The sequence below is a fragment of the Phoenix dactylifera genome, chromosome 1, assembly GCF_051530095.1.
Source record: "Phoenix dactylifera cultivar Ajwa chromosome 1, Ajwa_hap1_PhDact_Kaust_v1.1, whole genome shotgun sequence".
In the NCBI taxonomy this organism is placed as follows: Eukaryota; Viridiplantae; Streptophyta; class Magnoliopsida; order Arecales; family Arecaceae; genus Phoenix; species Phoenix dactylifera.
The window spans coordinates 61,173,172-61,191,525 of NC_143190.1; the positions used below are offsets into that span (position 1 = coordinate 61,173,172).

General features: G+C 38.7%; 1 protein-coding gene across 1 annotated transcript; it reads left to right on the top strand.

Moving 5' to 3' along the window:
• The first annotated feature begins 5,347 nt into the window (after positions 1-5,347).
• On the top strand, positions 5,348-18,045 carry LOC103713486 (G-box-binding factor 3-like). The gene is made up of 13 exons (XM_088708585.2): positions 5,348-5,882; positions 8,553-8,633; positions 9,170-9,214; positions 9,320-9,412; positions 13,986-14,069; positions 14,277-14,336; positions 14,493-14,650; positions 14,779-14,833; positions 14,943-14,991; positions 15,623-15,888; positions 16,438-16,515; positions 16,631-16,756; positions 17,301-18,045. The coding sequence occupies exons 2-13, from the start codon at positions 8,574-8,576 to the stop codon at positions 17,526-17,528; spliced, it is 1,302 nt and encodes a 433-aa protein (XP_088564711.2). The 5' UTR covers positions 5,348-5,882; positions 8,553-8,573; the 3' UTR covers positions 17,529-18,045.
• The last annotated feature ends 309 nt before the right edge of the window (positions 18,046-18,354 follow it).

An 18,354-nucleotide genomic window follows, 5' to 3' on the forward strand; every position in this document is an offset into this window, starting at 1 on the left:
ATTGGAGATCATTAAGACGGGCTAAAATCCTTTAACGCAAACTATTACATGAAAGAGCCGATACGTAGTTATCATTCTGTTCAATAATTTATAAATTTATTATCAAATAAATTATAAAAACTTGCTTGAAATTTATGTTTGTTACATTTACACTTATATATGATTAAATTAACGGCATTAGTGAATTCATTTACCTTATATAAAAAGTTAAAATACATACATTTTCTTATATCCTTAGGTGATTGCTATGTTACATAAGGTTATTTTGGTTGTTTTCAAAATTTTTCTGATATGGTATTAGAGTCCTATCTTAAATCAATGGTTTGACTAACATTTTATTAAGTTATGAATTAAGGAATTGGATAAAAATATATCTCGAAGAAGTAAGCGTAGATTTTTCCGGGTGAAGTGTAATTTATTTCTAATTTTAATGAGGTTTTTATAATTTACTCATTATTTTCTGATGAATACACGCAAAAGGTTTATAAACAAATACAATGATATGTTGAGGGCGTAGAAGCAAAAGTGCACGGAGGACCATGCGCAAGGGCACTCCCGTAGTTACATCCAAAGCCATGGGCGATGAAATGCCCTCAAAGACCCGGCCAGCGGATTTTGACCACCAGGTTAATCCCAGTTTTCTCGATGGCCACGACACTCCGCCGAAACCGGGTCCTAAATGACAAAGCCCTTTGCCTTTCCTTCTCATCCACGTCTTCTGGGCCCCACTTCACTCAACACAGCCACGTCATCCCGTAGAAGTGAGGCACGTCGAGATCTGTCCTCCAAAACAGCAGACAGCCATAGACGGGCCCCTGACTGGAGCCGAGTATTACGACCGAGCATAAAGTTTTTATCTAGATGCCACGTCAGTTAAAAAAGAGCCGATGCTGTCAGGACCCAAGCAGCTTCAGGAGCTGGAAGTGCTGATAAAGGAGGTATCGAAAGGAGGAGAAAATTAGTACCACGTCACATCCTCCCAATCGTCCGTGCCTTTCCTCTCATCCAACGGCTGTTGTCTCGCGGTGATGTGGACCCGGAGTGGATGACGTCACCGCGCACTAGGGCTCTCTGTCGCGTCTCGCTTTTAATATTGGGAGCTAGGGCGTAACCTTCTTGATGAGGATGGAACGAAACAATCAGAATCCGACACGTAAAGATCACCACGTGAAGCACCGCAGCGCCACGTCGGCGATCGGGAAAAGTCTCTGGAGCGTGAGGCGTGAGCTGGAGGCGAATCCCCTTGGGGATCCTCGTGGTGGGGCCCACGGGCTTTTTGGGGGGCACGGGGGCCCACAGGTTTTCGAGGCCACGGTGGTGCTCCTCGAGTGGGACCCGCTGGGCACCGACAGGAGGCCGGTGGGGACCAGCTACCGGCTACGTGTGGATGACGCCAGATCGCTGTACCCCTCTAGAGCGCGGAGTTATTTGGACCGTTGATGCATTAGCGTGTTGATGAGCAGTTGGATTTCGGTGCGGGTGTCAGGTGCGGGGCCCATGATAGGAAATTTTCTCTCTTGAGTTGCTCGACACGTGGACGGACGAGGTCCAGGAGGAGCTTGTGTTATGAGTGGACGGTCGAGATTGGAGTCCGCGAGTGGGGGATGGCGTGGGGAACGGGGCGTCAGAGATGGGTGCGGTCAGACGTCGGAGTCCAACCAGAAAATGGAGATCAAATTACATAAATGCCAGGGCGGTTGGGTTCTTTTCGGGTGGAACGTTAAAAACGGGCTTCCACGTGCTCGGGCCACTTCTAAGGTCTCGCACGTGTCTTTCACGTGAGATGTAGTATAGCTTGTATCTTTTCGCCTCAAAAATTTTGTTGGATTTTTAATTTTAAAAACATTCTTATCTACTAACTTTTAGTTATTTTAAAAATTTTAAAATATTTTTTTTGAGACATCTTTCAAAAGGGTTGTAACTCTTCCACACAGAACGTTGGTTTTCGAAAAAACGCGGTGTTTCTGAAACATTACGTATCTTCGGAATCATTGCATCTCTTCGGTCTTCGGATAGAGTTTATAAATAAACTTCTCCGAGATTAATCCTAATCCAATCCAATCTTCCGAAAGTTTCTTCCACAGACATAATTTTTTTATTTTTCAATTTTATACTATCTACCTTCTTTTATTTTCTGGGCAACTGAAAGAGTCGGTTGAGTCAAGCCTCCCAGCGATTGGGCTGAGCCAGGTTGTTGTATCTTGATGACGAGATCGCTGCAAATTCGCACGTAGGGGGTGAATCACGTTCTTAGAATACTATATAACACACGCCTCGATTCAGACAAGCTTTCTTCAATTTGTTGAATCTATTTTAGTAAATTATTTTTTAGAATACTATCATAATATGACGATATACCAATTTCTAGACAATAGTTTTTCAACAAATTTAAACATTAGTCTTGAATTTGAAAGGCGTACAAGTATATTTGACTTGTTTCTCATAAATGGATTTATTTAGTTAAGATAAAATTAATGGTGATGGTCTCAAAACAAACGAGCCATTCATATGAAATAATATGGTATTTTTTGTATTGAAATAAATTAACAACCATCTTAGTGCGTCAAAAATGACTATGATAGGCTCAATAAACTTGCTAGCTTGGATGGAACTTGCATGGCGTAACTCGCTAACTTTCGTCAATGATGTTATATGCTTCTATGTTAAGTTACATTTGTTGTAGCAAATGCCATTTAGTAGCAATCATTTATCAGCATATTATTTTTAAAGGCTCGTCAATATATTCCAACAATAGTACAAGAAATATCAATGGCCATTTAAGTAGTCAAGACTACAATAATTCTCTCATGATTTCTCAAAAAATTGTGTTAGCATCATGGGCTATTTAAGATTATTCGTTGCAATTTTTTTTCCCGGCAACTTGTTATGATTTCGAACTTTAGTATTATAAGAAATCCTAATATGTTCAAGGCTATGATTACCAACCATGCAAGACCATTCTGAATTTCACCTCATAGCATAAGCTCCAGAGCAATACACGAGGAGTAATGAGTTTAAAATGTAATGATGTTTGAAAGAATCTATACAGTGCACTAAATCCATGCAATATATATATATATATATATATATGCAGAGGAATATGCAACATGGGATGGAGCAAATATAATTAGTACATGCATTCTAGATGTTCCCCGTCTGGCTCATCCGGTGGAGTCGTTATCTAGTCTGCTGGTACTGAGGTGGCGCTGGGATGACTACTCATACATGGGTGTTGATCCTAGTGGGAGAAGCCCATGGGTCGGAGAAGATACGCGAAAATTTGCGGCCTGCATCGAATATTCTTCAATGAAAAAGGGGTTACTAAGTGGGTGAGGTTCGCCTCCCTCCCTCGCCTTTTATAATTTTTTTTTAAAAAAAACTAAATTGAGAATGATAACCAAAGAGAAATTCGTTAGGAACAATTGAGGGAGCAAGATTGACACCCTTGTCGAGGAATGCATGTTAATTCCTCCATGAAACGCAAGTACACAGACCATCCGTTCCTTGTTACCAGTTTTATTTATGATCAAGATGACAATAAGACATCCAGGTGCAGCAAAAACAAAAGCGTCAAGCAAGGGGACAGAAGAGCATGAGCTCACCGTGACTTCAGCAAATTGGCAAGCTGTCGTTGATGATGATCATGTGGCACAAAAAAGTGATTTGATAGGGAAAAAAAGACATAAAAAGACAGAAGAAAATGGTTTCATTCTCCCTATAGATTCATCAGCTTATGATCTAAGTGACCATACTTAAAAATTCTCCAAGACATTCCGAAATAACTTCCCAGCTGGCCTATAATTAAGTTAGGACGAGTAGACCAGAAGCAGCTGATCTCTAGAGTTCAATTTTTTCTGGTGACCTCGGCAATCAATTTGGGTTGAGCAGAATCTCTCCATGACAGAGGCAGCTTGGTCCTTTTATGTAAATACACACGAGGTTTCAGTAATTCCATCATATTTTAGGTGGTTACATCATGTTTTTGGGGTGTTACGCTATGTTAATGGATTGTTCTGTCATGACTCTAAGTTTGTTAAGATACGATCCCTAGAAGATTTAAGATTATGGCTATAAATAAATCAAGAGTCCTCCTATAAAAGGTGAGACAAAAAGAGAGAGAAAAAAGCTCTATTATCTAATCTCTCTCAAATAAGTTTGCTAGCATTGATATTTTCTTCTTCCTTCTTGCTTATAACTAAATAATCCTTTCGGATTTTTAAGCATCGCAGGCTCGGCCAAAGCTAATATGACAAGCTCTCCGGTTATGTTTTTGTTGCCTCACAAGTCCTTGAAGGTAATCCGCATCGGATCCTAGGATCGACGGCAGCAAAGTCTGATGCACGTGTTTAATTGTTTACCCAAAAAATTAGAAAAAAACATCATGATTCGGGACACCGGATGTTTGCCATTACAAAGATGTACGAAAATGCAAGAGATCGTCATCAGCTGGTTGTTGATATGACGAAATTTTTGATTTTGTTCATTGACCTTGCTTTTGCAAGTATAATTGCACACGAAACCCTAGTAGCAAATGTCATGCTAAGTGCCATAAGCCAAATAACAACCAAATAAGGTTCATCTGCCAATCACTTTGACGTGATCCGATGTATCAAACGTCAGAGCTAGTGAACCGAACATGTACTTGCATGTAAGGAACGGGTCAGCTCCGACACCCAAAACTAGTCAACCCATCAGCACATCGAGCCCAACATTTTGCGAAGTTGGTTCGCCGGACCGTGACAGGTGCTGCATGGCCACCTATTAACTAGTAGAAACTCGATGTAACAATATCCAAGATCGGAGCCAAGGCCTTTTTCGTCTTTTCATCAATGCCTTAAGATTCCCGTAATTTCTTCAATCTTCGAGGGCATTTCAGAGCCAATGCAAGAAAAGTCATAATTCGTCTACTTTTTTATTCTGAAGGCACGCGGCGGATCACTGGGATCGGGTGGTCCGTCCCGCGTCGGGCGTGAGGCGCAACTCCAATCGAATTTAATCTAAATAACGATAGCCAACAACAAACCACACAACAAATAATCTCACCTATCCAACCCAGTCAACATGCATCACGTGCTTCCAGGTGGTCCCGGTGCCAGGTCACGACAGCTGTCCAATGGGAATAAAAATGAGGTCTTGCGTAAGGACACGTTGTAATCGTGGTGGTGCCGGTCGTCTAGATTTCGGGGAGTCTTGGCGCCTCCCGGCCGGACCACGTCGGCCACATGACGGGGAGGTTAGCTGGACCTCGAGAGGCGCGACCCTCGGCGCACAGATCGTTCCCGAACCCGACACGTGTAAGAAAGTGGTGACGAGGAATAAACTATTCCCTTCGCCCAGACCGACGGCCAACTCGACAACCACCATCTTGTCTGGCCACAGCCGACGACCCCATCGAGCCCAATGCCGGAAGTCAGGCCCCCGAAAAAGAACCCAACTCCAGTTTTCCATTGGGATTCGTGGGATAAGGCAGGTTTGGTTTCTGTGGGTTTTCTTTTTCTGGTCCATGTATTATATGAGATATAGGACGTATGCCGGGAGCGAGAGATAGACACGTGTATCGTGACGTGGCAGTCGGCTTGGCGCCCGCTTCATCGCCTTGGCTTGTTGGCTTCTTGGCTTTCTTCTTCCCCGCCTCTTGCCCCCTCTCTCGCGGCCTCTCTTTTCTTGCCTTTTCCGCTCCGGTTCGAATTAATGGCGGAAGAATAGAAGCTAGGGTTTTTGGGTAAAGGTTTTGGTTTTTGTTCTCTTCGTTAAGTTTTATTGGGATTGCTCGAGATCGCGAGTTCTGTGGGTAGTGCTTCTTTTGTCCTCTGGAGGAAAACTGATAGCGATTTGGTGTATTTGGTGGGTGTGGTGAAGGATTTGTTGGAGGAAAGATTCTGGTATGTGGATCTTTTTTGTTTAATTCGTCGATTACCTTTTTTTAAATGGTGGATTTTGGTTCTTTTTTTTTTAGACAAAACTGGTTCGAGATCGTTGATATGTTGATGTGTTGGTGGTTCTTGGACTGGATTTTGATTTTCTCGTTCTTTTGGTTTGGATAATCGCATTTGCATGGGATTGGTTTCAATTCTGTGCGCTTTTTTTCCTTCCGACGATCACATTAGTATGGGAATTTGATTAGTTTGCTGGTACGATAATCCGAAAATTTGAATCCTTTCTGCTGAAATTTGATTTTTTTGTGACGTAAATAATTTTTGTCTGAAGGGAGGGGGGTTTAGATTCGGAAGAAAAAACTAGATTCCCGGAAAGAAAAAGAAAAACAAAAGGAGGAAAGAAAACCCGGAAGATTAGAAAAAGAATGAGCGGATACGGTAGAAATTTCAAAGTTAGTCTCTGTTCATGCCGAGAGAAACTCGCTCCGAGTTCGAAACCACTAGGGAGCTCTGGTTTTCCAAATCGTTGCTCGTCTTTCCCTTTTTGATTTGGGGTATTCTTGTCGTTTCGCCTACTAAATTACCATCATGATGCGATTAATGACTTTCCAAGGTTTATAACCATCAAGTTCTACAGGCCGATCTGTTGTTTTCTCTGATAAAATGGCACTTCTGCCCCTCTGATTAATCGAAAATCGGCTTCCAGGACCCATTACTTTCAGAAAAAAGGAAAATTTCTATGTGGATCAGAAATTCTGTTCGCGTCTCTTCAAATTAAGTTTCGAAAAGAACAATATTAGCAAATTTAACCACACATTCACCCCTTTCTGTCCTTTTCCTTTCTTTTTTTCCAACCTTTTCCGTTTATGTGGCAAGATTTGGTTGTGTTTGAAGTTTCTGGTTATGGATTCAATATGAAACTCTGAAACATGCATAGTTCCCTACTACTGCATGCAAATCCTTTGTTCTGTTTTGGTCAGAAAACCTTTTATTCTTTTCTGGATTAATGGAATGACTGTAGCAGAGGAAGTTGTCACTTCTGCCGGTTGTGGTGGTTGTTACTTGTTAGTCATGCAGCTGCTTTAATGGTGTTGAGGATAATTGCCATGAATTACAATTGACATGGGATTTGTTAACTCATGAAATAACTAAGAATTAGTTATTTTGGTTTATCTTTTTGAATCTCACTTTTAACTATGGCTTGCTATCTGAACAATTATTATAAATTGGCCATGTCATCTTTTTTTTTTTCTTTTTTTTCTTCAAAATCACATTGACCAAAGAAAAGGTTGCAGAAACACATGCATTCATAAGGCTTAGTTTAACTCACTTTCACCATAGAAAAGATGGAATTTTTTTGATAAAATATTCCACTTAGAATTGAAAAAATTGCATATGGTAGGGAACTAGGTATCCAACACTTTCACCTGCAATTTTTTTTTGTTTTGTTATGGTACTGAATTAGCATCACTTATGGAAGGAATATTTTTAGAATCTGCAAATTTTGAGCTGGATCTGGGTCAGTGCTTGAGCACTTTTGTCTAATTCTTTCCGTGATGCATTTTGCCACATTTTTATCATTTTAGTCACCAACGCTTTGACATATTATTAACTTGTGACTGCCAAAATAGATGTATTTGCAGTTGCTTCTGGTTGTTTCCTTAAACTAATCTGCTATTCTATTAGCCCATTAAAAAATCAATGTTTATGGGATAAAATAATATTAAGCCATGTGATTATTATTTTGCCAAGGAATATTTACATCTTTTTTATAATCCTTTGGCAAAAGGTGCTAAAAAATGGAAACGAGGGGTATATATGAATATAGCTGGCTTTAGTATTTTGGAAATCTCCAATAACCTGTCAATTATTTAAAGGGATTTAGCACTTGTTGGAATCTTGTATTATACAGAATGAATTAACGAGAGTCAGTAGTGTAAAAGGTCTTAGTTGTTTGGTGGCATATGTTTGTTATATATTGCAATTTTGTTTTCTCCCTTTATTGTGTCTCACTACAGTATGCTGCTATATTAAAAATTATTTCTTTTCATGATCTTGGTGCTCAAGAACATGGTAACCCTTACATGATGTCAGGAACATATGACCTTTACACTTGGCACAATATTGTGCTGCTTAATATCATTTTTTATCTGAGAAAGAAAATTAAGCCTACTATATTGCAAAAATTGGTATAGAATATTGTATTTCTCTGGTGCATCATGTATTCTCCAATATCTTTCCAATTGGAATTTCCTTGCTATATTTTTCTGTTTGAGTGGTGATGCGCTGGTTTCAGCATTGCGGATACTCTCTATACCTATGAAACTTCATGTTTTATTTGTATCTTGATCATATACGATAATAGATGCATCTTTCTGAAGTTTAAATGTCATCTGGAAAGCTGAGCATGTTAAGACTTTATACAGAAACTGGCATATGATTTGGGTAGTTTGCTGGTTCATAATCTGCTATTTAGCATGTTTGTATTTGGGATTGCCTCATTCCCCTTAGCTGTCAAAAGATTCACATATCTCTAGAGATATCATTCTTCCTTTTGTCCTTTTCTAGATTTTCTTTTATTATTTAAATATTTTACTTTATCATCCCTATGGAATTCGACTAAACTTTGAAAACTTCAAAAAAAATTATTCTTTAATACTTATATACCATGTTCAGGTGACCTACAATTCAACTTTCATGGGGAATAATGAAGCTGGGACTCCTCCAAAGTCTGACAAAACTTCTTCATCTGTGCAGGTTAGCAGAAATTCTTTTAGGACATGGATAGACGGTCTTGTGAGAATAAGTTATTCCTATATCGTAGAAAGCTATATATCTTAACCTGACTGAAATATCAAGGACTTTATTTCTGAGTTTAAAGTACATCTTACACATATTCTTCTGTATATGCAGTATGCTGTGTGTAGGCATTATTAGATAAGCAATCTGCACTATGTTGGCAGTTTGTAACAATAACTGCTTGCCAGTTAACTTAATACAGGAAGAAAATGAGAGTGAATCATTGTCAAAGTGGTTGGTCTAACAAGTATCAATTATCTTGCAATATTCACTTTGTACAGCTATGTATTTTAGCATAAGCTGGGTGCTGTCATATAGATAGATCACGGCCGATGTTAGATTGACTCAATATGCACTTAGATAGAATCAAATCTACTGTAATAATAAACCAATAAGCAAGTATGTATAGTCTAGACAAACATAAACAGTCCTAGTTTTGCTATTCTATTATTTTTGTGATATGAGGCAACGGTTACTTTAATTTTCCTTCGCAGGAGAAACCGACCATTCATCCGTATCCTGATTGGGCGACTATGCAGGTCGATTACTGCCAAGGATTTCACCCTTTTCTCCTGAACACTAAATTTTTAAAGAATTCATTTTAATGAAATGTAACCAAAAAGGCCTTTTTCTTCTCTTTTCAGGCATATTATGGCCCTGGAGTGATGCCACCACCATTTTTCAGAACTTCAATTGCCCCTGGTCATCCACCCCATTCATATATGTGGGGGCCTCAGGTACTTTATTTTTTTTACCTTTTTATGCTGTTACGTCATTTCCAATTCATAGGTGCTGTAAGAAATCCTTGTAAAACCAACTTTAATTGTCATATATAAACCATATAAGAAGAAAATGTCGTAACTCCATTTGCTGGTGTTTTAGATAGACATGTGGCATTGCATTCTTTGGTTTCAGGATATAAGTGATGCATCTTACATGGAAGCCTTTCGTGCACTGGGAGAAGGAATGCCTGTACTGTGTGTTTTCTTCCAGCCATGCATAAGAATGTACCAGGCTTTTTTTTTTGGGCTTACAGTTTGATTTGGCACCAACTGATGCTAGTCATTCTGAAACATTTATGTGAATAAATGTAACGAAAAATTTCAAATGGCTTCTTTGACTTAAGAAACAAAATTAAAAGAGCCTTTTGGCTTATATTTTGATTATCACCCAGTGGTGTAAATAAGTATGAGACTGTGAGCAAACGTAATAAAACATTTCAACTGGCTTCCTAGCACAAGGCAATGTTGCAAAATTGCCTTTTGAAGTAAACAAGACTATAAGAGTGACATATTGGATATTTAGAGCATGAATTTGGGCCCTTCCTAATATAGATAGGCATGATGGCAGTGTATTGCTTCATGCCGATTAGTTTTAGCCTTCGTAGACAAAATGACAGGCTTCTTAGCTGGAAGCGGTGACAGGGGTAGGGGCACTTGTAAGATGTTTCATCTCAGATAACAACCAAGACGATAATACTGGTGTGATGCCCTAGTTGGGGGGCCAGATGGTTCCTTACCCCATGTCATTGAGGCCCTTCAAGCCACTTTATCTGGGGCTCTATCTCAACGCTCTTTTGTTGACCTCCTAAATTGCCCTGTATAATTTTTTGACCAAGTGTTGATGAGAAGCCTACTGAGTTGGGCTTGGACCATAGTGTTTTAGGTTTTTATTTTTTGTTTTTCAATGGTCTGCTTTGTTCAGGGTTATTGGCACTGGGAAAAGACAATGGTTGTAAGGAAATGGAGAAGCAATAGGAGGCTGAACTAAATCAGACAATGGTTGTAAGGAAATGGAGATGCAATAGGAGGCTGAACTAAATCAAGTTAGATATATTCTGTTCGATGTGGTGGTTACTTGGCATGATCCTTCCCAATGGTTTAGCACCTATTATGGTCTAGTGAGCCAGCATAACCGAAAAAGATGATTTCACTATTACTCATAATAACTACAAAGATCTAACAAAGAACCATGTACTCATATCCTTTAGTTGATGCAAGTATCTGACGACGTTTCTGAAATTATGGGTTAAACCCAAAACAGACCCCTTTTATTTATTGGATTCCCATTATTCCTTTTGTTAGCCTATGATGAATAAATTGTTCATTTCCAGTAGGAATCCTACAAAAAATTATTTTCAACGGCGATCATGGATAGACAATGACTTGATCTCATAGTCTTATAAAGATTACCTGGGCCCCCTAAAAATATAAAAAGAAAAGGGAAAAATAGAGTTGATATCAGGTGTTAGGTGTCTAAAGCTATTATGAATAGCTTAATATTTCTTTGGCACATGCAAATAAATAGAAAGAATTGGCAACTTTCTGTTAATGCAATTTGTACCCTAATGCATTTGGATGCACTAAAAGATTGAATGCTTTGTTTTAGCAAACAAGCTCCTCACACACATATATATTTAAATTAAATGTTATACTACTATGACCACTGAGTACTTTCTCAGATGATATCACTTCTTGCCACTTGGGCCAAGGGGGCTTAATTTTGGTTGGAGTCGGCCCCCTGAAGGTGGGGGGAGAAAAAAGTTGGGATTAACCCCTCCTAATCTGAAAAAAAATTTGAAGTTATGTTACTACAGAAAAGGACTGGTAAACCTGGATTTTTACGTGGGGAAGGCTATCTACATTTATTGCGAACCACAAGGAGCCTCTTAATGTGAGCCTTGCATCTCATTTACATTTTTTTTTTTTTTTTTGGGGGGGGGGGGGTGTTTTTGAGCCTTGCATGACATGTAAGGGGCCTAGATATAGGGCATGCAATGCTGAAGTGTTCTTCACTATTGTTTTGGTTGCTGACCTATGCTGGTCCATGCCAACTAACAAGTACTGTGCTCGCTGAATATCAGCTCCCAGACTTAGGTCATCATTGAAGAAGGCATGCTAGTCGACATATACCTATGCTGATTTGGCATCATTCCGTATGCTTGGTATTGTTCAGCACCAAGTCAAGTGTTTCCTTTTCAACATAGCAACGCATGTGCCGTGCTATGCACTAGCTAGCATGCCATGGGGTGCAATCGAGCCAAGCTGAGTCAGGTAGCTGGAGTCTCGAGCTCGATTTGATTAAAAAAAAAAAAGCAGTACTCGAGATCGACTTGACTTGACTTGAATATCTATCGAGCCATACTTGAGCTCAAGTTCGAGCTCGAATTTGAGCCTTGATCATAATTAAAAAATATGGTTAAAATAAAATATAACGTAATAATACAGTTTAAAATATTATTTAATATTATAAATTATAAACAAAATATAATATTATTAAATATATATATATATATACTCGACTAGACTAATGAGCCTTCAAGTTGAGTATTTTGCTACTCGAGCTCGGTAACAGTCTAGTCAAGTCAAACTTGGACCCTAGTTGAGCTTGAGCAACTTATGAGTTGCCCAACTCATTTGCACCCCTATGTGCGCAAGGACACTTAAATCTTTGGTCTTTGCCTAAATGCTCATTTATGTTTAAGAAGTTTCCTATCATAAGCTAGAGTCATACGGTGCTTGAAATCTTGAAATTGGCTATCATTTAGCCAATCCAAGTACCCAGCTACATTTCTAAAATTATGAGTTGAATCCAAAACAAACACGCTACATTTTTCTAGGTAATCATAATTTCTTTGATGGTAATTGGGAAATAGATCAACCTCAGTGGCTATCTTGCCAAATAAAAATCATTGGCTTTGGTGATGTTGGATAGACATCACTTGAATTTTCAATCTTAAGGGGAAAAAGTCGATATCATGTATTAGGTGTCTGAAGCTATTATTAATAGCTTAGTATGTGAATATTTTGCTTCGGCACATGCAAAAATAAATACGGCAACTTTCTGAATATGCAATGCATACCGTGATGCATTTGGATGCCCCACATGGTCATAATAGTTTTTCTTGAGCAAACAAGATCATAATATATTTTGGTACTTTTTTTGGGAAATATTGCAAGTTATGATGCTATAGAGGAGAGCTGTTAGACCTACATGTACATATAAACAAAGGCCACGTAGATCCAGTCTAAACCGCATGCAACCCTCTCTTATGTGGATCTTGCATCTCATACATCTGAGCCAATGATTTATAGGTGCAAGGTGTAGGACATTTAAGGTGCATGGATTTGAGTAAACCTGTGTTGGTTCATGCTGTTTGACACATACTGTGTCAGGTTAGTATTAGCACCTGACATTGGATTGATATCAAGTACTATGCATCTTGGGTCTTATCGACTCACGTGAACTTGGCATGGGTTGATACACATATCATTGCTCCTTATCGGGCCAAAAAGTCTTTTATCTATGTTTTGGGGTGTGGCGTGATACAACATGTGCGTTGGCCACTAGTCGACTTGTCCTGTGCCAACAATACTTTAATTATTGTTCTTTGCCTGCATGCCCATATAGGTTTAGAAATTTCATATTATAAAGTTGATTTTTTTTTGTTGTGTACTAAAAGTAATAATCCATATATATTCATAGAATTGGAAACTTTTGCTTCAAATTAAATCTTTTAGGTTTATGATCCATTTCCTGTTTCTATCATTTTATAGTTCGATGTTTGGATTTGCTGCTTTTAACAACCAAACACATCCTAAGATAAATTCTCAACTCTTAACATGGAAAGTTGGATTCAAGGACAAAAAGGATCGAATTATGATTTTTAAATTGGAATCCTTTAAATGTCGAACCTTTAAATGGAGTCTAAGGTTTGCAACAATTTGATACATAAGATTAAAATATGTCATGCACATCAGATACAACACCAAAATAATACACAAATATATGGTGTATGGACATATTGAACTGCAGATAGACCACGTAATACAGCTACATGCAACTTATATTTCTATATTGACATAGGGTTAAATTTAAACTCCTCTATGTAGAGTAGGAGTGTAGACCACTTGACCAAAATCGTCATTTTTTGGTTGCTATATTTGTATGTTTGAGTATTGGAATCTTATTGAACACATATCAAGGACTCTGCAGATTGTCAAAATAAAAGTGGCATCAATGACTGAACACCCTTCATGTTGGTGAGCGCAGTCTAACATCTGCCATGCAGTGCTTGATCAGCATGCGACATGGCTTTGTGTTTATATATGTCAAGTTTTAGCATGGCATGGCATTGTGCTAGTGCTAGGATGGAAGGGCACCAGAATATAGAACATAAAGTCTTGGGTGATACTTTGTAGTAGCTGCATCTACTAGCTTACATGTGACTACAGTTTGACATGGCTACTAAGTCATTGATTTTACTGTCATTGAAACTCATTATTCTAATGATAAATATTTTTATTTCAGCCTTTGTTACCGCCTCCTTTTGGGACGCCGTATACTGCAATCTATCCAGCTGGAGGAGTTTACTCTCATCCCTCGATGCCCTTTGTGAGTAGAGATAATTTTTTTGGGGGTATTATTTCCTTTTCTTGGCCTGGTATCCACTGAGACGTTTCTAATTCTAAGTGATTCTTTTCATGAGCATTTAAGATAGCAATAATTTTAGTAGATAAATATAGAAGAGGCTGTACAAACTGAAATACCGTAGGTATGGTGTGAAGTGCTCTAATTCATAATGATTTATTATGCTTCCAGGGATCTCACATGCAATATCAAGGAATTGCACCATCTCCCACTATTAGTGAAGCGGTAGTGGTAGGTGCTGTTTACCTAGGAAGTCTGACTTTACATTTATTGTTTCTAGTAGTCTAGCAACTCGAGTACTGATAGATACTGCATATTCTGTCATATTTTACTTTTTGTGCTGATCATTCTTTTGGTTTAGCTTTTATTGTTACTGCTGTTGTGCAGATGGCAACTCCTTTAAGCATGGAGATGCCTGCTAAGTCACCAGGCAATAAGGATAAAGGCCCAATGAAAAAGCTTAAAGGGTTTGATGGGCATGCTACGGCAATGGGCAATGGCAGTGCTGAAAATAGAGGAGGTGATGTGAATGGGTCATCAAAAAGGTTAGTTCACATTCAAAATTGCTTGATGGTTCCTTATTTTTCTTCTAGCTTTTCGATGAAGCTAGTTTTAATTCAATCCGAAATGGTGTGCTTTGGTGGCTGTTTTTTATTAAAAAATTGTGGTGCAGTGGGGGTGATAGTGTGGAAGGCTCAAGTGATGGCAGTGATGGTAATAATGCAGGGGTAATTCTTTTTGACTCTTTAATTTTTGGGCCAACCAATTTACTTTTCAAAACTTGCATCTGGAGCTATGCTACAGCAAGTTTAATCAGCAGTTCTCTTCTATTTTAAGGGGAACAAAACTCAAAGAAAGCGAAGCTCTGAAGATATAGGGGCTCCAGGTATTGCCATTCTTGCCTGCCATGGATATGTTATCTTAATCAAACCAACAAGGTCCTGTATTTCTGGCATTGCCACCCTTCATCATGCATCTCAGAGAACTTAAAGCATAATCTTTTATTTTGCAGAGATTTTGGTTTATTTAGTTAACATATTTGGCTGCAATGGTATATGTGTTCTGCTGGTGGATTTATTCTCATTATGGCTAACATATTTGGCTGCAATGGTATATGTGTTCTGATGGGGGATTTATTCTCATTATGGCGGGAAAATGATGGTGATGTTTATTAACAAGAATGGCCTGTCAACTTTCAAATTATAGCATTTCATTGTATCACGAGTCTTTTCTTCTTCATCATGCATCTCAGAGTATTTAAAGCATAACTTTTTGTCTGCAGAGATTTTAGTTTATTTAGTTAACATTTTTGGCTGCAATGGTATATGTGTTCTGCTGGTAGATTAATTCTCATAATGTCTGAAACATAGCGGTTATGTTTATTAGCAAGAATGGTCTGTCAACTTCAAATTACAGCATTTGCTCGTGTCACTAGTCTTTTCTTTACAACATGGATTGTGAATTTTTTGGGGTTCCTTAGCAGTTGTGGCTAAGGTACCTTTGTTGAACCTTTGCAGGTGACGGTAAGGTTGATGCACAGGCCAATGCTGCTCATGGTGGGGAAACAAGTGCATCCTCAAAAATGTCTCTTGGCATTACTGTTGCACCTCCAAATATCTCAGGAAAACCAGTAGGCACTGGACCTTCATCTAGTCCAACACCAGGAATGGAATTCAGGGTTGCTACTACTGGAAAAGTGCAAACTAGTGGGACAACTATTTCACCGGCAGCTGGTGCTATGATGCCGGGTCGTAACAGAGGTTCTTCTGAACTCTGGATACAGGCATGTCCACTCTGCAAATGTTTGTTCCCTTGGCGTTTGGTTCTTGTTATTGCAACTGTTCCCATATTATTACTTCCTACCTGTTTGAAGAAATTACACTGGCTTGCTTGTGGCCATTTTTAATGTATTCTTCACCTTGCTCCTAGACTTTATGTTTAACTGTTGCTTTCATCCTTGTTGAAAGACTGAAATTCTTATAGGCTTACAACTGGTTTTGTGCTTCTTAATTGACTGATATTCCGGGTTTCCTCCCTCCCACCTTCCATCCTGAATTAAAGCTTATCCATGCTTGATAGTCTTTCTATTCCTACATTGAATCCTAAATTTAATAAATATATTGTCAGAACATCTTCCTGTTGAAGGTTTTCAACAGAAGTAAATTTCAGTATTTCTGAAGTTACGCCGCATTAGCAAATTCTTGGGGAACCTTATGCTGTTTTTATTTTCATCGTGTTCTGTTCGCATGAATCTATTTTCCGAAGAATGTTTTTATGTTGTTCTGAATTGAGCTTTTAGGCTTCACCTTTTTTAATGGTATACTTTCCCCAGGACGAGAGGGAACTCAAACGTGAAAGGAGGAAGCAATCCAACAGGGAATCTGCTAGAAGGTCAAGGCTGAGGAAGCAGGTACACTAGAGCAGAATTTTGACCGTATACTTTTGCTAGCTTTTATGAGTTGTCTCCATGATATCTTTTATCTTCTTCCTTTTCTTCATATCTGAAATCCTCATGCTTGCTTCAGGCTGAAACTGAACAACTCGCTGTGAAAGTTGAGACCCTGGATGCCGAGAACATGGCTTTGAGATCTGAAATCAGTCGGCTATCAGAGAACTCAAATAAACTCAGATTAGAAAATTCAACCCTAATGGTACCTTCAGATTCTCCCTTCCATAGGTTTTATTGAACTGCAATTCTCTATAGGATGATTCTGGAGTAGAGCTTCCTATCATGCTTTATGACTAACATGTGAAACTTGCATGAACTTGAAATTTGAAACATCATATGCAAGAATTAGAAATTGCAGTTGTTGAATGTGAGGAGAAATTGAGAGAATGACAATTTAGATGGTTTGATACATTTAATACGAAAGAGCGGTAGGGATGGATCCAAAATCACATGAAATGAAGTAGTGAGGAAGGATTCAATATCTCAACATGGTATAGCCCTAAACCAAGAAGAATGGAGGAAAAGGATTCATGTAGCTGGACCCCACGAGTTTGGGATTAAATTTTAGTTGAGTTAATATAGATCCATCAAAATCATACAATAAAAATGATTGACATGGAGAATATATTATCAGCAGATGTGTTACATTTTATACTTGCGTGATATGTATATTTGGTCTGATGTCCGCTTGTTTTGGCATAGTGAGGTTCAACTAGTTTTGTTTTGTTTTGTATTTTGGTTCACAGGAGAAACTGAAGACTGCACGATTAAGCCAAGAAGAGATTTCTACTGCTAACATGGAGTCTGAGGGAGCCCCATCTGTTGTTGCAGAGAATTTCTTGTCAATGATAGATAACTCAAGCTCGATTAGTAGAAGTGTGCAGCAGGAGGATGAGGCTCATGAGAAGTCCAGTGGCAAGCTCCACCAGCTTCTCGACTCCAATCCTAGGACAGATGCTGTGGCTGCAAGCTGATCTGCAAGTGATCTAACTAATCCATAGTTTGGGTCCAATTATAAGCCCAAAGATATTGCTGACATTAACATAAGGTAGGTATCAAGTAAATTAGGCAGTGATAGGAGACTGATCAGCTTGAGAAAATGGCCTTAAGACTCAGGAAGTCTGCAGGCCTAAGAGCTTCTGGCTGGGGGGTCTACTATTATCTGAAAAAAAAATTGTGCTAAATGTGTATGATCCATGCAACTTGTATGATCCAATCATGGCGTTGGAAATCTTTATAACTGGATGTTGCTGAGGATCGTAATTAGAGAAACATATCTGTATATTTTAGGATATCTATAGGAAAGTGCTCTTCCTGCCACTGTGGTTAACTGTGGCCTGCCTTTGATATTTTACTTGGCAGGCTAGTCATATTAAGTGCTGTTTTTTCCTGAGAAATTCGGTTGTGTGTGGTCTGGGCCACTTGTGTATGTGTTAGTATATTACTTTTAAGTTTTGGTGCTATCTGAATATGTTGTTTGCACTTTCCAAATGGAGACATGTCTAGCAAAGTCAGGTTCGATATTCTGATCTTGTGATTTAGTCGAGTCTGATAATGCCCTCATTCTGGGTTGGATTTGCTGCGTGTTCTGGTTCTTAAAAAACAGTAAGGGTTTTTGTTTATTAGAGAGGGCTCTTGTTATCATATTGATGGGCTGGTGTCTCGCAGGTGTTTTGTTTTTTGGGGTAATTTGGATATGTGGAAATCAGAAAATAAAATATTTAAAAATTAAGGTGGAAGACGTGCTGAAGAGTTCCTGAACATGTGTGTATATGTAATTGATATTCATCCCCTACCTTC

What these genes read in the sequence shown, in the direction of transcription:
- LOC103713486 (XM_088708585.2), top strand. Translation starts at nt 8,574, where the DNA reads ATGGGGAATAATGAAGCTGGGACTCCTCCAAAGTCTGACAAAACTTCT. An exon ending in CTGATTGGGCGACTATGCAG is followed by an intron (nt 9,215 to 9,319) that starts GTCGATTACTGC and finishes TTCTCTTTTCAG; the next exon opens with GCATATTATGGCCCTGGAGT. An exon ending in CTATTAGTGAAGCGGTAGTG is followed by an intron (nt 14,337 to 14,492) that starts GTAGGTGCTGTT and finishes GCTGTTGTGCAG; the next exon opens with ATGGCAACTCCTTTAAGCAT.